This window comes from Epinephelus lanceolatus, chromosome 23 (genome assembly GCF_041903045.1).
Source record: "Epinephelus lanceolatus isolate andai-2023 chromosome 23, ASM4190304v1, whole genome shotgun sequence".
NCBI lineage: Eukaryota > Metazoa > Chordata > Actinopteri > Perciformes > Serranidae > Epinephelus > Epinephelus lanceolatus.
The window spans coordinates 11,745,676-11,769,964 of record NC_135756.1 but is presented as its reverse complement, the minus strand read 5'-3'; the positions used below and the strand labels follow the sequence as shown (position 1 = coordinate 11,769,964).

Genomic DNA, 24,289 nt, shown 5'->3' with positions numbered 1-24,289 from the left:
TCGTACCAATGATATGAATTTTGGCAGAGAGACTCTGTGAATATCCCTCAGGTACAAAAGTGTAATCTCCTGCATCATGAAGGGAGCTGGCCGCAATTTCAAGGCGATGGTTCCTGGAAAACCAGAATGATGTTAGTCAGCGTTTGTGTGAAATTGGTTTTGATAGAACAGAGCTTAACAGAGGTTACATACTTATTTCTGTGTAAGATGTTGATGCGGTCATTGGGCTGGATCAGCTGTCCATTCCTGTACCAACGCCCTGGGACGTTGCCGGGGTAAATCTCACAGTGCATCTTGAGGGGTTCACCCAGCAACACCGTCATATCCTGCAGGTCCTGGTATATCTTCAGTGGTTTCACTAATTAAATGTAAAAAGGGGTTAGAACTGAACAGAGCAAATTATTAATACTGATTCTTTTTAAAGCCATTTAACCAAACAGGCATTATGAAAAAGGGCCAGGATGCTACGTACAGTCAACCTGTACATGTGCCTCAGATGTGCCACCAGTAGCCATGATGGAGTAAGTCCCAGTGTCCTCCCTGGAGGCGTCATCGATCACCAAGAAGTGTTTTGTTCCTTCAGACTTAACTCGGTATCTGGAGCGAACTCCTGTTGGAACCTCAACACCATTCTTCATCCTGAGGGAGGAAGAAGAATTTGAAATTAGTCACAAACACATACGTCATGGATAAATGAGCAGCTAAACATAAGCACGAATGCTTCATTGTTACATCAAGTGTTACCTTGTTACATTAACTCCTGTCATGATTATTTGTGAAGCTTCATCTTATGGCTTCATTATTTCCTAATGATTTTATGACTGTCTCCTGTAAAGAACTAATTTGGTACTAATCAGGCCAGCCGTTAGGAACAGTGGACAGGGGGACAACATTTTACAAATAGGGCCCCTCATCCAGTCCCACTCCAGCACCATCACATACCTACACTTAGGTCTAATAGCAACATAGGCAAGGGACAGGGAATCTTTAACAAGCATTTTTAAATCTGTTGTTAAAGGCCCATCCAGGCCATACTCTGTTTTGCTTACATATACTTAATATGATTACAAAGCACCAAAAGTTAAGTCATTTATTTCAAAACAGAGAAAATTATTGTTTCAAATAAGACTGTGACAATAACATTTTGCCTTTTACCTTAAATCAAAACAATGCGAGAATTTTTTTCCCCAATGAATGAGTAGAGAAAAGTGAAATCAAACACTGAAGAAATTACTGCGAGGTTGCTAACATTTTGCTAACTGGAGCCAAAAGGCTCACGACTGCGGCTTCAAGTTCATGTTTTTGTAGCTAAAGTTAGCCTTGAATCACAATGTCCTCCACTGCTACAGACCACCTCGCCGGGAGGAGGGCAGGCAGCAGCTCTGGAGACAGACAGTCGCAATTTAAATCCAGTCAGTGCAAACACCAAGCTCCATGGAACTGAACGACCATGGCTTGCTGCTGGATCAGCAAACTTTCTGTTGATGCCCTTACACAGGTTAGACTCAGCAGCCCACTGTGACAGCCTGCACTGGCTGAATTCAAGCTTTTTCAGCTGCCACCGGAGGTCTGTCTCTGAGCTTCCCCCCGACTCTTTTCTCAGGGAAGGAGTCCACAGCAGCTAGGGATGAGGCGAAGGGACCGTGGGGTGCCTAATTCTTGTTTCAATTGATGTCTGATGAACAGAGAGCAGGGCAAGGACGGGCTGGGTGATTGTGCTAAGGGCAACTTTACAATGAAATAAGATAAAATTAATCAATGTATGGGAAACACTGGGTTACTGTATGAAGCCTGTGCATATCCCACTGGTTGTCTGGTGGGAGGGGCTTAGGACAGAGAAGGTGTAACTGCTTTTTTTCACCATTATTCTTCCCTTTGCTCTAACCAACCAGTGGCCTCTTCTTTTAATCTGCCATAAAGCAGTCTATTTTGAATTTGATGTGTAATTTTGCAACACATTGAATCTTTAAAGCGAGTCTTACCATTTGACCTGAGCACCTTCCTCTGACACCTCGCACTCCAGCTCAATCCTCTCATTCACTGTGGTCTTCACTGGCTCGATACCTTTAACGATTTTAACTGGCAACTCTGTAAGACAAGAATAGAGAAAGAAACTGAAAAAGTTTCTCACGGTTTGGCACGCTAAATCTGCAGCATATTGTATGTCATATGCAGTTCTTTAGAAGTTAAATTAAAGTGAGTACATAATCAGGATACCTTTGACGAACAGCTCTGTGGCGCATTTCTCGTCCCCCGCAGCTACAGAATAAGCTGCATCATCATTCATGGTGCAGTTGTTGATGACCATAATCCTTTGTGTGCCCTTATGCTCAAAAATATACCTAAACAGGAAGTTCAGTAGTCACATCACTGATCACCTATAGATAGTGTCCATATTCAGTAATATATAGATAGGAATGGGTTTTATTACAAGATATTAAGTAAAAGAAATACAAAAATCATTCTTTAAATCAAAATGTACAGTGGTGTTGACAAAATAAACAATTGCACATCATTATTATTCTAAACATGCATCAAGTGCACTTCACAAACCCAAAGGTCAGGCTAGACAAAGACACATGGAGAAGGGAGAATCGACTGGACGGATGGACTTACTTCCTCTGACTAACGGTCAGCAGTGGAGCCAGAATGGGGCCGGAGCACAGGGAGTGTACAGGAAGTAATTATGGCAGACAGGAAGGAGCATCATGATATGACACACAGATAGACAGACAGACAAAGACAGAGAGACATCATGCCTGGAGGGGTTTATGAAGTCGGCAAATAGTGTCAGAAGAGAGACAGAGAGTTTTTTTTTTATAGTGAAGTCTTCGAAGCAGGGAGCCCTGGAGAAAATGCAACAGGAGACCAAAACCAGAAAACAGCAATAACCTCCCAGATGGCTTTAACTTTGAATGGCTTTGAACACAAGTTTCAGCTTATGAACGTTAGGTTAGGCATAGTGTTCATCTGGTATACAGGTGTGTAATCCTAATATCTGTTTTATCTATTCTCGGATTCTATAGATAAACACCTTTGATTGACGAATCATTTTCAATTTGATATCACCAGCTATTATTATAAGCCTTATTAGCAAAGCATGATAACTATAATTTAGTTTTTAGTTTAGTTTATTTCGGTCATTTTCCAACTTAAAGAACTCAAATACACTGGTAGAGAGACAATAAATAACATTAAGTTGATGCTTTTTTAGCATTATAAACAAAAGTTCAACAAAAAAGCAAGGTGTAGACTGAAGCCTTAGCTTATTACACCTACCCTTTTACCATTAATTATTCGACATGTACATTTTATCATTATTACTATTCTTCTTTTAGACATTTAAGGTTGGGAACATATACTAAAGCTTCATTTTCTAATGTTTGAATGGTTGAGCTTAAACCTGCATTAGATGATTTTTGGGCCACTTAGAGGCAGCGAAAAAAACTGGAAATATGACTAATTAAGTAGATTTTTAAAAATATTCTTAATATAGGTTTTTAAGTTATTGTCAATATAAAAATATTAGTTTAGTTAGTTAGCTTTTCTTAGGAATATAATCCTTTTGAAAGGCAGTAGGCAATTTGAGAGGGGATAAGAGTGGACGCCATTTCCCTTGGTAGCAGAAAAATGGGACGATGCATAGCATAGGTGATGGGACGAGGTTTTGGTATCGGAAGTGTTTTGGTTTCTGTCTGTAGTCCAAGAAGTATGGAGAAGCGAAGGCCATCGGCTGTCGTCTTATGACGAGCTAGCTTTATGTTAGTTTTGAAAAATGAATCTGCATTCATATACATATATGTGTTTATACGACTAGCCAAAATTACCTGCGCATGGAACGGAAAATCTTGGCCGGAATATCCGCTGGCTACACAGCATTAGCCCGAAGTATTGGCCATTGCCCCTAGAAGCTTTATCGTCGTCAGATGATAGCCAGTGCGTTCAGAGATTGACCGATAGATTACCAAGAGTAATTATTATTTTGACGGAGCATTTCTATTTTAACTGGTGCAGCATTTTGAGCCTTTATGGCACTGGTTTTGCACCCCACGAAACTCACAGACAATTTCATACTTTGTAAGTCATCTCACGTGATGCTACTCCGCCAATCAAATCTGTGCATTCTGATAAGCATTGCGACATGAGTCAGCGTGTAAGATGCACACACACGGGAGAGACTAGCTGAGACAACAGCTGTAGAAATAAATGAGTCAGTGAAAAGTAATTTCATGTGGCATGCTCTAAAAAAAAGAAAAGTAGACAGCGGAGACAGAGCGGTAAATCAACAACGGACAGAATCTAACATGTTCATTCTTTTATTATTCCATTATTTTAGTCCTGCCCTTTTGTCAGTTTAATCTTGGATCTAAATATTACCTAATCAATATAACTTAGAAACTAATAAATCGCCTGCTGTGTAGAGGAATACGTAACATTTTTTTTTCTCAGACAGAAGGCTGTCACTATTCCCATGGTCAAGAAAAAGTCTCAGTCTGACTTCCTCTGTCTAGTGTTGTTTTATCTGAGTCTTCACATCTAATTAGTAAATGCCTGCTGTGCTAAAAACTCGTGAAAACATCACTCATATCCTTTAAGCCATATGGATTTGAAAAACAACATTTGTTGTTGTTAAGATTATATTGGTAATTACTTGTTAAAATACATGATCTTTATTTGCATTCACTGCAGTATGTGACATAGTCTATTAAACTTGTTTCAAAGCCAGACTTGGTTAAAGACCTGTGAAGGAGGTACCACCTTTTTTCCTGTATAGAGGAGGACATACAGTAGTTAATGGCAATTAACTACAACAGTTGACATCATACACTGCATTTACACCCAAATGTAGCTCTGGGGCCTTTTCGTATGGCCCTATGCATTCATAATGTTCCTAATAATGTGTGTGAGACTTTGTGGAAACTGATCAGAGCCACATTAGAGCCGAGAAAACGTTATTTATTTACTAGCAATGGTTCACAGTAGAGTGGGCTGTAGAGGAAGGTGATGTAAGATTACATCAGATGTACAGTATTAGTAAGCTACTTTTAGATTTTAAATTATTTCTATGGGTGTCTTCATAAAAATGTAGGTCTATGTAGCGCATGATGTGTTTTTCAGTTTAAGTAAACTAGTGAAAATATCTGTGTGATGTAAAACATGTGAACCATTGTGCTTTTGAGTGGTGACAGAACATTATATGAAAACACATTATCAGAAGACTGCTTAAGGACAGTGATGCCACAAATGAAACACATTTTTAAAAACCTGTGTTTCATTTGTGCCGTGTTGAAGGGGAGAAGACACAGAAGATAAATTGAAGAAAACATTGTGACATACTTGGGAGAGGGTCTGATTTCCTGTCCGTTCTTGTACCACTTGAGCTCAACTGTGGGGTCGGCCAGGTCAACCACCAAGCGGATCTTTCCACCTTTATCCACCTGATATGCCGGTTCCAGTTTCTTTGCGAAAGCTTTGGAAAGACAAAGCAAAGGTCACAAAAGAGACACCAAGATTGAGATTAAGATGACATCAAAACACCGATTTACCTTCGCTTTTCTTCTCCTCTTTCGGGATCTTCTTCATCCTCCGCAGCAGACCCCTCAGATCTGTGATGCCATACATAAAGGCGATCTTCTCGTACTCATCTGGTCGGGCGTTTTTGAGGATCTCCCACACATCGATCTCTGGAGTGTCATCCTGCTTTTGTGGCTCCCTAGTGGTGCCGGATACGAGGGAACGGTGTAAGGTAGGCAGTCATAAGCTGGTGTTTGCAACTTGTCCTGAGGAACTGCTCTTTAACTTCTACAATATGGGTCTTTGAGGCATTAGTCAGATTACTCTTAAGCTTTTCAATCACTGCTTAGGGAAATGTTCTTTTCAATTCCTCCTCTGCCATTTTCAGTTTGCATATCCTATTTCCCTGCAGAGTGTTCCTCGGGACATGTCACACAAAGGGATGGGCATGGTGAGCTCTTTAGCACAGATGTGTTATCTAATTTGCTTAGAAGTAATGGGAGGTTGATCGTACCTGTGTGTTATTATCCATGTGTTTGTCCACCAGGATTTAATCAGAAATGCTCAAGATGCAAAAATCAGGAAGATTTTTAATTAGTAAGGTGTGTGCAAACAGTGGTGCAGTGGTAGTTAATGAGATGGATGTGCTACTAGGTACATGGGTAGGTTACTGAGGGGGAAGTGGGTGTACTCTCCTGTATAATTCAATGACATTTTTGGCTGATAGGTGGGAATACTGTAAAGGGCCAGAAAAAGAGATGGGTATATAACCCGGAAATCCAGATGCCCCGCCCCTAGCAAATTCGAATTTGCTCTGCATGGGGATCTGGCCCCGACGAGCAAAGCCCGCTGAATCGCCATCGGACCAATCAGATCAGTCTGTCTGACAGAGGCGGGCTCTGGGCAGGCGTAACATGATGAGGACAGCGCTGCGCCGTAGTAGTCGAAAAGTAAACAGCCAAGATGGCAGCTGCCGAAGGACCGCATCCATTCATTTTAGCTTTGGAAGAAACGCTAAGCCGAATACACTTATCTTTTTCCTTGAGAGAGGAACAGAAGACTGCCCTAGAAGCCTTCACTTCCAGGAAGGACATTTTTGCTGTTTTGCCAACGGGATACAGCAAAAACATAATATATCAGTTAGCCCAGTTAGTTAGTGCAATGAATACGTCACCTTGTTTTTTGCTCTGATTGGCCATCGTGCTATCCAATTGCACGCGGCGGCATTTGAAATGCCTCAGTTAGTGCCGCCCCTTGGGTAGGAAGCGTGTATCGGTGAGGGCCAGACTCAAAATCTTTCTAGATTTGAGTCTGGATTTCCAGGCTAGTGGGTATACCCTGTGAGGTTGTTGTAGAGCTGGACTATACAGTATGTCGATATTAAATCAATATTGTGATATAAAACTAGATATTGTCTTAGATTTTGGATATCGTAATGTGGTCAGTTTTGTCTTTTCCTGGTTTTAAAGGCTGCATTACAGTAAAGGGGTGTAATGGTCCGAACTTACAAGTTCTAGCTGTTCTATTATTTGTCTTTACCCACGTAATCATTATATCCACATTAAACGTTTTGGGACTAATCACGTCTGCCCACTTGGGACCTCCCTTGAAAGCTTCATACCTTCAAGGACTTTTTTTCTGTTTGCAGTCACACCACCAATAGGTACTCTGAAGTGATGCACTGAGAGTCGGCCAGTGGTTGGTATAGCAACGTCACTTTTGCTTTGACTTGTCAAAGTCACGTTGTATTTCTACCAGCATATATATGCTCGGTAAAACCTGGACTTCACTGTGGGTCTATTTGTCCAGGTTTTCTTGCATTTTTTTCATGGCCAATGGGTTTTAAAAATGGTGATTGCTGTTGCTGCATTGGTTGTGTTCAACCAATCAATGTATACTTATGACGTCTGGATCAATCACTGTACATTTACGTCACTCACAGTTCCTCTTGTGCTGAAAAAGTACCTACTCTGAAATAGGAGCTAAAAAAGTTCCTCAAAATGGCATTCTTTGAACTACAATCATTCCTAGTTCTTGTAGTTCAGCCACAATTAGACGGGGAGTTCTTAGAATTCCTTTGGTCCAGCAGTGCCTTTTACTGATGATTATTTATCACAGATATTGAGTAAATATTTTGTAAAAGCCCCAATTGTCAACCTTACAATATTGTCACAATATTGATATAGAGATATTTGGTCAAAGATATCATAATATTTTATTTTCCTCATGTTGCTCAGCCCTAGGATGTTGTTACAAAGAAGAACTAAAGGAAGTCTACAGGGAACACTGAGGACCAGTCTGTCTTTTACACCAGTGCTTACCAACATTTTAACCCCGTAATTCAAAGCCCCTTATGACCGCTCATTGCATGTCTGTAAATTATGAGCAGTTCAGTCAAAGAAGAGTTGTGTCTTCCCAGATTGTCTCTTTTTGGGTAACAACAGTGTAGTATTAAACAAAAGAAGAAAAAAAAGATTGGAGAAAAGTCTGAAAATAAATTTGTGTACCAGAATTTAGTTGATCTCTTATTTAATCTTAATCTCTTGTCTAGAGGTTAGAGCTTTTATGGTGTGCAAGATAGTTTGATGATCAAAATTTACAAACATTTTACATGAACTGCAAAATAAAATCTTTTAAGTCATCAGGACGTCTATCACATATTGACTTTTATCTCAAAGAAGGTTTGTGCTACTGTTATAAAAAATATAGTTACTTTCGCTTTTCAGTCCTGTTACCATTTCTAACTTTTATCTCCTGGGGATTGGTCATCGTTCTTAGGTCCCTGACTAGGTTAAATACAATAGGAAATCATAGGTATGTTTTTCTGCGGGAGGAAACAAAAAAGATATTCCACTTTGCTGATGTGCCACATTAATGGCCACCTAGCAGATTTTCTTATCATTACAGTGTTTTTATATTTAGGACTGCTACTGAATCCACAATAATGTTTGTAAAATGGCTTTTTAAGGTTTCTAGCATGCACTGAGGGATGAAGAAGAAACACTAAAAGGGAGCTGAATTATGGAGGATATTTGAGTTTCAGTGTTGTAGGATTAAAATTAGCACACATGAGTGGACACAAATCCACTAAGGAGAGTTTTTGTTTCCATGTTGTGAGAAAAATGCTGTGGGTTTCATCCTATTGTAATGCTTAACACTTGGGTGTAATAACATGATAACATGATATGCAGCATGCAGGGAATGAGGGGAAACCTGCAACAGAGATTTTAAATGATGATTTCAACATCTTTCTTATTGCTCTTACGAACTGGCCCATCCCTTTGTTTGTTGTTGGTTTGAGTGATCACTTCAGAGATGCTCCGACACTGTTAGGTAATGATATTGAAGACATTAGATTTGTGAGACCCAAGTTAATAAACACGTTGCCCTGGACATGAGTGTATTCATTAGTTAACATAAAGAACATTCAGACAGCCCTTTCTTTCGTAGACATTTTTCCAAATGTCTGAAAGATTGGAGGTGAATAGCGTCAAATATTATTCCATTCTGTGTTTGTATTTCTCATCTGTTTATTTTCAGGCAATTATGAAGAAAGCTGAAATAAACATGGTGGTATTTGCCTTATATTTCTAAGTTGAAATAAAACGACAATGTAGAGATAACACTATTTTACAGCATCATTTCTTTATGGCCCACGAGCATATCATTAATAATCCAAAATGGCGCACTTTGCCTCATAAAGGTGGTGTCTGACTTCACGACTCGATGAAGAGCAGTCACCTCTGATAGTTTATGATGCAAAGCCCATTTCCATCATTACTGATTGCTGACAGAGCGGTTAGGAATGCTGCCTTCAAATGAAGTGTTACCGTACTACAGTAGGCCAACACTCTTGCTCGTCCAATTCCTAGAGCTACATGTCATGCTGGGGACTCTACAGGATTATACAGTACTCACCCGCAGTAAGGTCTAATCGTTTTAAAACCTATGATTTTCTCTCTACTAACCTTTGATTTCTGAATATGTAGGGGAGAAGAAGAGACAAGCCCAAAATAAATGTATAATTTCGCCGGTGAACAGTGTCACTGCCTAGGACTAGTTGTACTCACACTTTAACGTTGCTCTGTATCATCTGAAATATGCATCATGGTGTTTATTTTGAGCCACCACAGTAGCTTTGGTAAACAAGAGGTTTTCAAGCTGTGAGGCGCCCCTCCCAACATTTGCACTGCTTCTCAGACTCATAACTCAGTCATATCTGATGACACAAAAATATTTTTAGGGGACATGATTATCTCCAATGACTGTCACAAATAAGTGTCCATAACCTTTAAAACACTTAGAAACCATAGAATAACAGTGCTCTTTACTCAAGAAATTGCCCGATAAACATTGTGATTTTAAGTTTTTTTTCCGTATCAAAGTAATCCAGTGATAGTTGTCTCTTGGTGCCAGTTTACCAAAATCTAAACAAATAAAGGCTAAAAATAACAAAAACTTCGGTACTTATAACCCTGACTCCTTAAGGCTCGTGTATGCTCATTGTTAGATACGTATACGGACATGGAGGGAGCCTTCTGTCCATACTCTACATTCATGTCATCCGTATCTGTGCATGTTATCTGAAAGCTTGTGGACATAGATGAAACTGGGGAATACCACCGGAGACTCTGGGGGCAGTGTAGCATATTTCAAGCAAGGCACGACTGTAGGAAAAGACATTTTATAAATGCCGGAATCGAACAAATCGGTAATATAGTGAAGAGAATTTTCCATTTGCATGTTGCGATTCATTTAATGGCTTCACAGATTACCGCCGTCTAAAACGCTGCCTCCTTCACAAGGTGCATCATTACAACCTCCTCCGCCATCATTTGTTGTTGGTTGAAACTTCTGACTCTGCCCTCTAGTGCCATCTAATGGATGTATCTATTTCAACATAAAGGACTCATGAAAGTATGCGGGTGTTGACAGTTTAAATGTTTGAAATGAGAGGATCCATTTATGTTCATTAAGGGAGTATGAATGAGCCCTTCTCATTACTTCTAATGGGTGGCTGGCTGGTCATTGGGTAAAGTAAGTTGAAGTAAGACAAAGACTAATAATATGACTAAAAAAATTAAGATTAATGTTTTCATATTGCACTATCAATGTTTTTTTTTGCCATTAGATGGGGATGTTGGGAAGGGTGCAGTTGTCTCAATTTTGTCCGAGGGGGAGCCCACAGTATCAGACTTTGAAAACCTCTGGTATAACAAAATTTTTCATCAGTTGAAATGTACTTGCCACTCATACAGTAGCCTAATACAAATCCAGTTTACAAAAGATTTGAAAGAAAGAGAAAAGAAGCTCATCCAAAAAAAAAAAAAAGAAAAGAAAAAAGAAGGGCTTAAGAATTCTGAAAAGCGCAAAAACCACTCAGGGTCGGGATGTGATTCTCACCTATGTTTAAGGAGACCACTAAAGTCAAGCTCCCCTGCATCTTCTTGTCCTTCACTGCTGTTGTTAACAAGGAGAGATTAATAAAGATTTAATCAGAGATGAAACATATACAGGCACTAGAAAACAATGCTAAAAGAGCAACACAAAGCACAGGCTCTGATGTCAATCGTTGCATTAGCTCCGATTGGTGCTTACACAAAAACCCTTTTTTGTCTTTTTCTGATAAAAGCTTGAAACAAGGTGTTTTGCGTAAGACACTTTGAGAGCGGTCCCAGCCAATATTGCCACAGTAGTTGTGCAATGTTGGAGCAACATTACTGAGCAGCAACATTGTGACACTGGGATGCTTTGCATTGCTTTCCAGACACATTGTTTGGAGGGAGACTTAAAATGCAAGAGTTGGCCTTTAATTACACATTGAGTCGGCTGGTTGATTTGTAATTACCTTTGAGAAAGGTTAATGACATTATTACAACCATCTTGTCACACTTAAATGTCGTACAGTAATATTACTACAAGGTGAAATGTCCTTTTCTTCACTACTCAGAAGCATGTATTAGTATTAATTCTATTTCTAGAATAAATACCTTGGTTTGTTCAGTTGAAGTGAAAAAATACTGTACTGTTGCATACTGAATTCATAATGCTTACTGTTGACAGTATTTCCGTTACCTTCTTTTGAAAGCTGATCGAATATCAATATTCTGTGTGCCCTGTTCAGCTTCTGTAAGACAGTAACAACACATATCCTAGTCTGTATTTTGTTGACATATTAGAATTAATACAAGGCACTTTGATGCTTTAACAAACCTTTAACTTCCAAGTCAAAGGAACAGCTGTCAAACTTGTCCTTGTAGGTGACTTCGCACCTGTAGTTTCCAGCATAGTTCTCTTTGGCCTTGATGATGTGCATCTCAAATGTATGTATCTGCCAGGGAGTAATATATAAAAATTGGTTCAACAGTGCTTTCTGTGAAGTTGTGCTCACAAACCCCAGCAGCAGGAAAAATGCTAGCATTCTACATTTCTGCAAATTGTCACATTTGTACATTGTAGAGAAACGTTATATTTCAATAACACTGTGGTTAACATGTGGTTAGGTTTAGGAACAAAAACCACATAGTTATGATTAGTAAGAGAACATGTTTGATCAAGGTTTGGGGCACAATCCCACCCCAAAATGAAGCGATGTCTTGGTAAAAAAGAATCACTTTTTTTTAGCACTATTCTAGCAGGAAACACAGCTATATCACTGTGAAAAACAAAAGCCTGTCGTTGCACTATCTCAGCAGAAATTGCAGCGATGTCTTGGTAAAACACAACCGCTTTTTGTTGCATTATCCCATCAGAAAATACAGGGATGTCCCGGTAAAGAACAACCACTTGTTGTACTATTGCAGCAATAAATGCAGTGATGCCAGCGAGGCCATGTTTAAAAACAAGCACTTTTTTGTAACACCATCCTGGCAGAAAACTAGACGAAACAATCACTTTTTGAGGTACTATACTGGCAAAAAATAGAGTGATATCTTGGCAAAAAACAAATGCTTTTTGACGCACTATCCTGGCGGGAAAGCGACAATGTTTCAGTAAAAAACAACCCCTTTTTATGGTACCATCCTGGTAAAAAAAATGCAGCAATGTCTTTGTGACAAACAAATGCTTCTTGTCGTACTGTCCTTACAGAAAACATGCCGATGTCTCAGTAAAAAACAACCACTAATTATGGTACTACCCTGACACAAAAAGCAGTAATCTCTTGGTAGAAAACAAACTCTTTTAGTGCCACTCCCCTGGGTGGAAAAACAGCAACCGAAACACAACCAGTTTTGTTGTTTGTTGGTCTGAGCAGTGGTCTGCAGCTTGACATGCACCTTGCCTAGGTGACAAAGTCAGCTCAGACATTACATCACTTTAGAAACACTGATATGATATGTATGAAAGGTACAGAGGTAACGTATTTGTGGTTTGCAGAAACGCACAAAGCCAACATTTCTTTCTGGTGACTGGGCTGTGCTCATGTAGGAGCTTCGATGGGAGGGTGCTTTGCTGTACAGTACCTTGGTCAGTCGGTCAAAGGTCTCTTTTAGCTGTAAGTGCTTTCCTGTCTTGCTGGCCAGATCCATCCACTTTCCTTTAAACCACTTGACAGTAGGTTTGCGGAGAAGATCTTTGGCCTCAACCTTGGCAACAAAGTTGGCGTCTCCACCTTTAGATGCAGAAAATACAACGTGATCACAGAGAAAAAGTGTCAACAGTCCAAACGCCCAATTAATAAACCATACATAACAATGAAAGTTGATTAAATTAAACATTAAAACTATGGAGGCACTATGCTCTCAAAATGCCTTTTCATCAATCTAGAAATTTAGATGGTGAACCTGTTGTCCCTTTCTAAGTTTTCTTAAAGAAATAGTTTCAAATTTTAGGCAATGTTCCAATCTTTTACCATCTTTAACTCCCTTTTGTTGTTCTGTCACTCACCCACAAAGATAGAGGCACTCTGGGGGCTCTCTATCAGCAGGGTTGACCGTGGTGGGGTGTCAATGGGCTTTTCCAGCTCCTCTGGGCCCTGGCCCTCTCCCAGAGACCACACTGGTCAGTCAGGAGAAACACATACATGATACACTGCTCTCCACTGTCATTGTGCAGGGAAAAATGTAGCAGTATACATTTGAGGAATTCATACACCCACCTTTCACTTCTGATCTGAAAGTTTTAGTCTTACCAGAGGAAAGTTATACAGACAAACAGACAGTAACAGACAGACACATATTCTCACTTTCAGCCATCACACCTCGCATACCTCGTATCAGCAGAATTTAAGCTCTTTGCAACATGGAAAGCATGAAACAGACAAAATGAAACACAAGAAGGGCGTCTAAGTAGCATAGCAGACCACATTTAAGGGACATTTTCAGCAAAATATAAAAGATTATGTAAATTCTTCACTGATGCTCCAGTCTTCTTTGCAATGGGAGGTCCAAGTCTTGTCTTCACAGTTTATGCCAGTTCCCCATTGACAAAATTGTCTATCAGATGTTGCCTGCTAATTTTTAATCCTTTACCCTAATGCACATGGAAAAGATTTCATTTTCCAGACGCCCCATCACGTCAGCTCAAGGAATTGGGGCTATGATGTGAGGAAAAAAATCTTTTTCATGTTGCATACCATATTGATGCGCGAAAGTGGCCTGGATTATGCTGAGATGCTAGTAAGGCCCCATTTGCCCATCTATGACGGAAAACAGGGAACAACAACAATCGGATTTTCTTGATACCGATCTAAATTCCTCTTTGAGTGTAGTAAGAATAGAAAAAATTCCACAACAGTCTTTTTTTGACTACCACTTTATTACCTGAGTCTTTTCTCCCCATGGCTGGCACGCTATCATCTAAACAAAGACAGAGAGAAATTTACAGCATATTGTAAGGAATAGTACTGTAAAGTCCACTGAAGCAAGCACACACTCAGAAAAAGTGAAACCAACAAGCAATTATAGATTTGCAAGCACTGATGCGAGGAATTCTGAATCTGAATTCCAAGTGTAGTCACATAAATGGCAATTTATGTGTACAGACAAAAAACAACATAATCATGTACCACCCCAAAAGTGTAATTAATGTAAGAAAAATAATTTGTATTATTTGGTAGATGTTAATATGTTAGCAATTATATTCTGAACATCTTCACTTTCTTCTATTGAAAAGCTAACCTTCAAACACACAGAAATATCTATAAATAAACATGTCTCCAACATGTTTCCTAGGTTCAGACAGTGGGTGATTTTTATTTAAAGTAGACTACTGGTTTCAGAGGTACTAAAATGGTGGCAGGATTTGAGGGATCTTACTAGGCAGCTCAATTGAGAGTTTCTTGAGTGAATTGGCTTCCTCTGTGAAAAAAGCACAGTTGTCATTGAAATTAATGAGGATAAACTCAAATACTATAGGTGGTATGTGTCTACATCAGTGTGGGTTTGACTAGCTGCTGCTGGATGTTTTCCATTGAAAAGCTCAGGGACGCAACTGTGTGCTTGTCTTTTGCTTGGAAGTTAACCCAACCGACCACATATCCCTCACCCTTAAAGCCTTTCTTTTGTAAAACTGAAATAAAGTTAAACATAGACTGTATTAAAAAAAGTGGACAAAACCACTGTGATGTGGTTTGTGATCTACAATTTTGATGCATGATATTTGGCATTTTGGACATTGTCATTGTTTTTCAGCCACATCGCCAGAATAAAGGTTGGCATTTTACGTTTCTGCAAACCACTTAATTTGTACATTATTATTTTGCAGACTCATTGTAACTTCACGTGTCGACGATGTGGTGGTGAACATGTGGTTAGGTATAGGCACAAAAACAATGTGGTTATGGTTAGGAAAAGATCATGTTTTGGTTTAAAACACCCCGTTTTGGTGACTAAAAAGCTGCCGGAAGACAAAATGAAGCAAATGCAGAAGTGCCAAAAACTGCAGTTCCTTGAAAGGCCACTTGAGGCTGGCTCCAAAAGTGAGGTAATCCCCATAGACCCCCATGTTAAAATGGCCAAATGTACAGCAGAAATAAACATGTTTACAGCCTCGTACAAAAAATGGTTTTAGTCTCTAAATTGATTTTTACTTTGTGGGGGTTGAATTTTTATATAACCCACCCGTTTAAATGTTATGAAGGCCTAATTTATGCATAATTCACGGTGTGGCTGCTATTATTGTCAAGTGAGTGCCATCTGTTGACAAGTCACTACCATAGCAGCAGTGCTGGTTAGGTAACATAACTATGGCGTAACCCAGGATTCAGAGTCTAGACTGTAACTGTTGCTATTTCAGTAAGTTCTCAATTCGTGAAAATTGATTTGTAGCAATTTGTTTGCCTAAAAAGGTTCAGTGATTGGTCATCACTGAGGTCTGATGTTTAGTTTTCATATAAGTGCATTTTGTTTTAATGTTTTGAAGCCTCTTTTTGCTAGCAACAATCAGCATTGTCACTGTGAAATAAAGCTGTCAATGCATAATGCTAACCAAGCTAGCAGCAAGCGTTATGGTTAGCTTCACCCTCTCATACTAATGGGGCCATGTCTGGCACCTAAAATCCAAGATGGCCACAGCCAAAATGCCAAATTCAGGGCTTCAAAACAGGAGTTCACAAACCAGTGGGTGACGTTATGATGGCTACGTTGATTATTTTATAGAGTTTATGTTTGAAAAAAGATGTCACCGGGGTATGGCCCCATTTTGGCCTGGTACACTATTAAGAAAAGGCAAAAAAGTTGGCCTCGAAAACTTTTTTTTGGACAAGCCACACAAATGATTAATTTAGGATTTATCTTAAGAGCTTTCAAGTTTTTTTTTTTTTTTTTTTTAAAAGTATGTTTTGGTTTAACAAGACAAAAGGCTTCAAGGATAAGGACTTTATTTTTTATTTGGTATGTCTGGTTAACCTTCCCATCAGACAGCAGCTGTATCATGCTTTTTAAATGGGAAACATCCAGGATTGTCTCTAAGAGAGTCCCAACTCATTACATATCACTAAAGTGAAATTAAAATAAAAGCAAAATAATTTTGAATACTCTGCCATTTTGGTAAATAAACATACTTGCTGCCTTACCAATTTATGCATTTACGTAGGTGCCTTTTCTCAACTCTAAACCATCTTATTTACACATTCTTCAGATATTTTTTGCCCAATAACTGGGTGCAGTAGCTGCACAAAGAATCACAGATGTTGTCATGGTGAAATTGCTTGTAACCAAATCCAAACAAAACCTGACTAGCGGGGATACTGGGGGTTAGCTTGGTAACTAACAAGATAAAACATCAGATAAAGAGAACTCTTAAGTTCTTGGAAGGCACTTTTTTCCCCCTTTTATCTAAAAAGATTCTGCTTCTAATTCCAGGCTTAAATATGTACGTCTCTGAGCTAGTCTTGGACACACAGAAAAAAAATTGATATCAAGACAGCAAGTAATTGAATTTGCCAAATGCCAGAGTATTTAGGAAAAGCAAGTCTATCAACATAAAAGGGAATGCCGATGTCCAGACAAGTTTGACATGTAACGTTAGCTATTCGTTGGCATGATTTGTTCTCTACATGGATGTATGAAGGGAGCTGGATATAGTGTTGGAGGCAGGGCCCCTTCCATTCATATGAAAGTTGCTCAGTGGCTCATGAAGCCAAAAAGCTCAATTTCCATGGTATGAAGTTATCTTTCACATCGGGGGCCCATAGAGCATGTGCACTTTACCGCAGCTAAGTCGCTGTAATGTTATTGTACTGAATGGATTAAATTCTGATAGCGAAATGAGTCATTTCTTGGGTTTTAGCTCAAAAAACAGACATGTCTTTCACAATGTAAGTCTTTGAGAAAGGTCTTTTTGGGCCCGATGGTATCATGTGACAAATCTGGAAGTTGTAATTCTACATTTGGCCCACGGCCCCAGGAAGTGCGCTGGGCGTTGAAGCTAATTTTTGTAGAGGCCAAACATGGTGCCGTATGGCCCAAAAACACTTCCCATTGACTTGTTTGGCGGAAAAGACAGTGGATACATTTTTTTTGAGCGTTACAACTTTACAACTGCAGCAGAATGACTCACGTCATTATCAGGATTCCAATCATTTGGTCCAATTACATTTGGAAAGTCTAGAAGAGCTTCACGATTAATTCATTTTATCCTTATTCGAGTTAGCAGAGTGCTAAACTGAAAGTTTACACTTGACCGCACTTGGTGGCGCTCAGTCGCTTTAGGTCTCTAGTGCACCTGCTCCATGGGCCGCACAGTGCGGAAGTGGTGCAGTCATCCTTGAATCATCCGAGTAATTTTATACGTGGCAGGTGAACCATTTTTGCTTCATGCGCCACTGAGCAACTCTCCTAGGAAGGAACGGAATCGCTCTATCCAGTTCTCTTAATACATTCATGGTTTGGCCACAACAGCCCGACACTGTTCTGGTGGCTTGGTTTTCTCACAATAGCTACAAATCAGAGCCCAATTAAATGGTATACTGTAAAATATAACATTTAATTTTCATTCTGAAGTTTGGATGATTATCAGTAATAATCAAAAGCAATGATTTAATGTTAAGTAATATCAAACTGTCCTGGGACATAGAAACAGTCTATTAAAAAACGAAAATTTAGCAGCATTCCCTTTTAGTAGATAGACAAGATTTAAAAACAATTTGTTGAACAATAATGTGCATATATATTAATATGCACATTTAGCAACCATGTATTTATTTTGTATATATAATATATACATGTGAAATATCAATTTCACATTCATACCTTTATTTCAGATTAGTAAATAAAGGACGATGTGCTTATAGGAGTATTTGCATGTAAAATTCACACATTTACTATGTGTATGTCAGTGCACGGACATACATCAGAATATTGGACATAAAAATCCTGATTAAAAAAATATATAGCGTTTCAAGTGTGGCATAGATTTCTGCCACTTGCCACGAACCTGAGGCTAAAATGCACATAACACACCAGAAAACAAAATTGTTGGATGAATTAAACATTAAATTCAATCGCCACGATACAACTGACAAACTAACATAACAGTAACTCATGATTAAAATTTAAAGTACTTAAACTGTCTTCGTAAACGCACCCATGAGGCAATGGAAGTTGATTTGAGCCTGACTTAAGGTGAGTGCTCCTTTGCAACCATCCCCAAAGGGTGAAATGAAGAGGAATGAATTAGAAAGTAGTAAGGGTTGTTAAGGGTACCAACCTGCTTGGGGTGTTGGGGATGGGGCAGTGGCTGGGGCATCATCATCACCTGCAATAAATGTGTCATTGACAAATAGACCCACCTATCAGAAAGCTCCATCACTGGCAGGTCAACAAGACACAAGACTGGCAGGCCAACAAGGCCGTCGATCACATGCGGGACAAGAACGGAGCTTGACATGCAGCTCTCGGACAGGAAGAAAGAGACCAAAACATCGTCCCATGATTTAACCCTAATGACTAGAGATAAAAGAGTGTGGGATCACGAATGCTCATTACCACAAGCTTCTGAAGCCGCAGAATCAAAAGCACAAGCTCTCTAGCACCGCGGCACGCATAAACACACATGGTTGTGTAATAAAAAAATCAACCTTTAAGCAGCAGGTGCAATTCATATTTGCAAAAGAATGCTCATGACCCAACCAACAAAAGCATAAAAATCCTGTGTAACTTCAAAGAATCTCCGCCTTTTTCCCAGGAACTGTATCCTCTCTCTCAAAATCAGTTCAACTTACCTGAAGATACTATGTAAGCAAAACCGACAGAAGGAAACCAGCCATATCAACGCTGTTTAGTATATGTGTTTTTGTCTGCTTATGTATCGATTTTAGAAGAAGGGTTGATGACTCACCTTTCACACAAATAGTATCACCTTCAGTTTGCCATTTTAGGATTTAGTCAGTACTTCATCCATTAGTCCTTATTCATTAGTCTACATTAGTTCTTATTTCTCATTTCTGAAAACGGCACCATAAAGTCCTGAGGTACAAGTGTATTTTTTCTTTGAAGGCTGCATGCAGTTAAAGCCATGTAGGAATTAGAGCAGTGTTTTAAAAACAAATGATAAGTTAATGCATGTCTCCAACCAGTAAGAGTGAAATCCATAGCATTCTCAGCAGGGAAGTACATGTAATCTTCTCGCTTTTAACTGAGAGTAAATCTAGGCTTTATGTCATTATTGCCATGCTGCTGAGCCATGAAGTGCGCAACTGCAAAGTAAGACTTTCAGGGGTTGTTGCAGTAGCATTATACCAGAATGAGCTAGAGGGGTACACATGCATTTTGAGAGAGAAATGGGACTGATTCAAATTTAAGAAGCATACTTACCAGCTGGTGGGGGAGAGCAAGGGCCCTCTTCCTTTACAGCAGAGCTACCGGACTCTGCTTGCTCGTTTACCACAACCTCAATAGGCTGCGGTTGGTTTGAGCCATTCTCGGTGGGGCTTGGCTCCTGAGCCACCACAGGCTGTGGTGGCTCAGGCTCTGTGGGCTCTGGTTTCTTCCCATCAGTCTCTACTGGCTCTTTCCCCTCTGCTACCGGCTCTGTACAGCAGATAAAGCGCTAGGCTGGAGCAGCAAGCATGGAGCACAACTACTAGCAGCCCTGCAGGGCAATGCTTGCAAATGGTGCGGGTATAAATAGCTAATGACCAGTTAGCCATGGTCCTAATTGGTGACATTTGAGTAGGGAAGGTAATTTTAAAGAGTCAACCACGCTAGCTGCTCTGTGAGGCTTAAACACAGCTAACAAGCTGTGTTGACATGCTAATGTTCAGCAGGTGTATTGTTTACCATGATCACCGTCCTTATTTAGCATGCTAGCATGCTAACATTTGCTAATTAGGAGAGGTGGGACATAGTCATTTTTTTTGCAAGTCACAAGTAAGTCTCAAGTCTTTGCACTCAAATGCCAAGTCAAGCGAGGAAAGTCATGAGTCAAGTCCCAAGCCAAGACTGGCAAGTCCCATGTCAATCCTAAGTCAAGAGTGACAAGTCCTACATCAAGTCCGCAGTCAAGACAGGCAAGTCCCTGGTCAAGCCCCAAGTCAAGATTGACAAATCCTATGTCAAGCCCCAAGTCAAGACAGGCAAGTCTTGGGCAATTCCCAAATCAAGACAGTCAAGTCCTGGGTCAAGTCCCAAGTCAAGATTGACAAATCCTACGTCAATGAGTGCCCAACAGAATGAATATTGTATGTTTCTGTCCTGTATTGTATTTAACTTGTCTCATATTTGAGAATGTGTATTAAATCTCTTCTCAAAGTGATGTGGGGGAAAGTATTAAATATTTTCAACTTAAAAGTCTCAAGTCCAAGTGAAGTTATGATTCATAATGTTTAAGTCCAAGTTCAGTCTAAAGTCATCAAATTTTCGAGTCTGACTCGAGTCCAAGTCATATGGCTCAAGTCCACGCCTCTGCTAATTCGCACCAATGCACAGCATATGGGCTTCTGACCCTGATGGGCATATCATTGGATTTCATTTTTGGAGAAATTAAGGTTTTGAGCTGATGGAAACATCAGAGGACAACTGAAATCAACAGGATTCCTCTTTGTACCATGCATATTTGCACAAAACTTCATGGAAATCCATCCAATAGATATTTCAGTCTGGACCAGAGTGGTGGACCGATTGACTGACATTGCATTCCATACAGCCATGCTGCCAGTGTGGCTAAAGAAACAACCCAAATTCATCATTCAGATTCAACCAAATCATTCAATTTTGTCCAAAATATATCTGTAATCAAAGCAAAAATGTAATGCCATCATGTATCATGTTTTGATCAGTTGCACCATTGGAGCATCTATCTGGTCATTGCATATCTATACTGTATCGTAATCAAGGAGGCAGGGATTTACTGACTCATACGGTATGTATGAAATTATCTGTTAGCTTGTATCATTGAATTTAGACAGCAGGCCTTTGACTAAGGCCCACAGAGTCAGTAACACCAAACATCCCGTATTCCTTTATGCCTCCTGTGCGATGACCCAAGATGGCACACACTTGCACAAACATGAAGACAGCTACAGCACTCGTTACTGTCAGAACCAAGCATCATGACAAATGCAGGCAGAGCAGAGCAGGCATGTGGGTAAGTGCAAAGATAGTGGGGAGGTGATCTTACAGCTAACCTAATTAACTTTCTGTGTGAACATACGGTGTGTCGAGCAATCATACCTACACAAGAACAGTGCAGTTTCAGGCCTCTCAGAGTGAATTAAGTGAAGAAAAAGAAATCGTGAAGGCACACACCAAACAAACGTGATGTAAGTGTGATGTGCAAAAGAACGCAACATTCTGGGGAGAGTGAAGGGGGCGTCAGGTTTACCCACCTGGGGGTGGAGAAACCTCCAGGGAAATCTCAGGAAGGGGCAGGGCAGGGCCGTTACTGTCTGGGGCAACACTTTCTGAGCATGTGACAAATATAGTGGTGGATGGAACAGCTGCTTTTTATAAGCACAAAGCTTCAGCATCTGCAATGCCTCTCAGTCTCACACTCAAACATAATCACCAAAACACACACAGACATAAAAACACACAGACATGTACTAACTCACACATCTACGGCCACCTGCCTGTATTCACACTTCATCACAATGAATCATACTATTCTCCCATTCGATGCAACACAGACATACACAGGAAAAAAACTTATTGTAGGTCTGTTTTCCTGCTAATAAAAGTACAGTATGTGTTAAGGTTAGGATTATGAAATGTCAATGAGGTTCACAGTTAAAATGCACACTAATAGACACAGTAAATTCAAATAATACCTAGGCTAAAGGCTAAATCATACTTTATACTTTCATCAAGGTGTAGTGGTGGTTTGCTGTAGATTCCGAAAGTATAAGCAGTGTAGGATTTACTACTGCAACACTCTCTGGAAGTGCCAAGCAGTGTTGAAACTTTCTGGCCTTGTCCAGACTGCCAGCCCACATCTGTTTTTTGGCATGTCAAGATTGTATCTAGACTGATTTTAGAATGTCTGGACAGCCAAGGACCACATGAAATGCTTTTTTTCGGATCCAAACAACATTTGGTGGTGGTTGTAAATGTAATTCCAGTGGGGTTTCTACGGATGCGTCTCTACAGACGCTCTGGCTGCTTAAATTGGATTTCATTGCGTCACTCGCAACATTATGCACAACAACGTCAAATGGACATCTATGCAAGTGCTGAGCAGAGTCCATCATGCTACTTGCAGAGCACTATGGGGGACGATATGGAGATCACACAGTACCACAGTAACCCACCCAACAAATCTGATCTTATCACTTGCAAACAACAGTGCAGACAGTCTGTCTGCATCTGAATTGATGAACAAATCAGCCTTAGTAATTGTGTAATAAACTGTTTAAGGTAAGGCATACTTGTATTGGCAACAAGAGCAATTGCACTGAAAATGGCTTCACTGGGTCATGAAATGCAAGTTATCACTGCACTTGTATGACCACGTGTTGTTTAACATGTTTTGACTGGTGTTGGGCAGTAATGCATTGTTTAATACTTTGACACTTTGACATTATGCAGGGTCGGCTTGTTTGTTGTCTCATTAGGAGTTTGGTAGAGGGATATTACCAATCTGATTTGATCCCAAACATGTTAGCTTAGCGCCGAAGTACGATTAGCCTTTAACAAAAGTAGAGATATGCGACGTTCTGCAATTCCAAAGATGTCTTATGCTGCCTTCAAGTAACCCTGGCTGCAGAAATTTTCTGAAAGCTCAGAGTACACAAGTTCACGGACGCCATGGAAGCTAATTTTTCAGAGGTGTTTAGGTAATGTGTTGTAATTTTAGTCGTATAGAGATGTTGATATTACCAAGGGTCTCATCTGTCTGTCATTATGTAAAGGCATTATGTCATTATGTCTTTGCATTTTTTGCATTACATTACCCACTCCCTAGCTTTCTAGATTGTACCTCAATGGCTTCTAGACGCAAAGTGGCATCCATACTGTCGTTGCTTGGCAGCTGAGCTCTTGCGACTTAACCACTTGAATGCTAAACATATGGTGTACGTAACTTCTCATGTCATATCCACTTGCTCACTGGTTCCATTTGAAGGCAGCGTTTTTTACATGTTGTGTCTTTATAGCTAGCTTGAAAACATTAGCCACAGGTAAGCCTAAATTCAGGACTCACCTGGCTTTGTTTGTTAGTGTGGTGTCTATTGGGTTGCAAAAGTAGCTTTGACAAAGGCGATATAACAAGCAGTGTATCCCATTAATTTGATGTTGAGTAAATAGGTAGGTAACTTAATTACTTTTTTAGTAAGTAATATGTAATAAGTACATTTTTCACGTTACCTGCCCAACGTTGGTAATGACACTGGAAATCATGAGCCAGTGCACTGCTGTTCTGTGCTACAGCTAAGATCTGACTGGCATTTTTGAATAACCTTGAATGAATTATTTATCTGACAACTCGTAACACTTTTAGTTCACCCCTAAAAAGCTGAGCTCTTCCCCTCGACTGTGTTGGAGCCTCAAGATGCTGCAGCTCCAAGGTCAAACCCCAGTGGCGGCAAAAAGCCAATTGCATGCCAGCACCTTGCTCACATGGGGCAGCTGGGGCGTCAGCTGAATCAACAGAGAGGGATCAGCTGGCTGTCGAGAGGAATGTCAGAGATACTGACAGCTCGGTCGTCACCACAGACCACTCTGGAGCACAGCAGCTTGTCTATACTGCCGACTATTGGCTCCACATTTACACTCCTATGTGACTGTGTTTGCACATTCACGCCAAGTTCAAAGCTGCGGTCGTCACCTTATATGTTTAGATGTGCTCACTTTTGCCCTGTGCCTATAAATCTTTGTGCAAACAAGTTTTGGCGTTTGAT

General features: G+C 40.0%; 1 protein-coding gene across 9 annotated transcripts in view; it reads right to left on the bottom strand.

Annotated features, from left to right (window-relative positions):
- Positions 1–24,289, bottom strand: part of mybpc1 (myosin binding protein C1) — a 50,351-nt gene that overhangs the window by 17,078 nt on the left and 8,984 nt on the right. For 2 of the 9 annotated variants that reach the window (XM_078165479.1, XM_033614226.2), the window contains exons 3-20: positions 21,782–21,856; positions 19,770–19,985; positions 18,664–18,711; positions 14,772–14,813; positions 14,277–14,312; positions 13,402–13,512; positions 12,978–13,126; positions 11,728–11,845; positions 11,590–11,641; positions 10,918–10,974; positions 5,547–5,713; positions 5,338–5,470; positions 2,617–2,625; positions 2,218–2,342; positions 1,983–2,088; positions 473–639; positions 193–358; positions 7–113 (exon numbers count right to left, since the gene is read on the bottom strand). In XM_078165479.1, coding sequence (XP_078021605.1) covers positions 7–113; positions 193–358; positions 473–639; positions 1,983–2,088; positions 2,218–2,342; positions 2,617–2,625; positions 5,338–5,470; positions 5,547–5,713; positions 10,918–10,974; positions 11,590–11,641; positions 11,728–11,845; positions 12,978–13,126; positions 13,402–13,512; positions 14,277–14,312; positions 14,772–14,813; positions 18,664–18,711; positions 19,770–19,985; positions 21,782–21,856 — 1,884 coding nt within the window. The remainder of the gene's footprint in view (positions 1–6; positions 114–192; positions 359–472; positions 640–1,982; positions 2,089–2,217; positions 2,343–2,616; positions 2,626–5,337; positions 5,471–5,546; positions 5,714–10,917; positions 10,975–11,589; positions 11,642–11,727; positions 11,846–12,977; positions 13,127–13,401; positions 13,513–14,276; positions 14,313–14,771; positions 14,814–18,663; positions 18,712–19,769; positions 19,986–21,781; positions 21,857–24,289) is intronic. The other 7 variants (XM_033614228.2, XM_033614229.2, XM_078165480.1 and 4 more) reach the window with 7 other exon arrangements.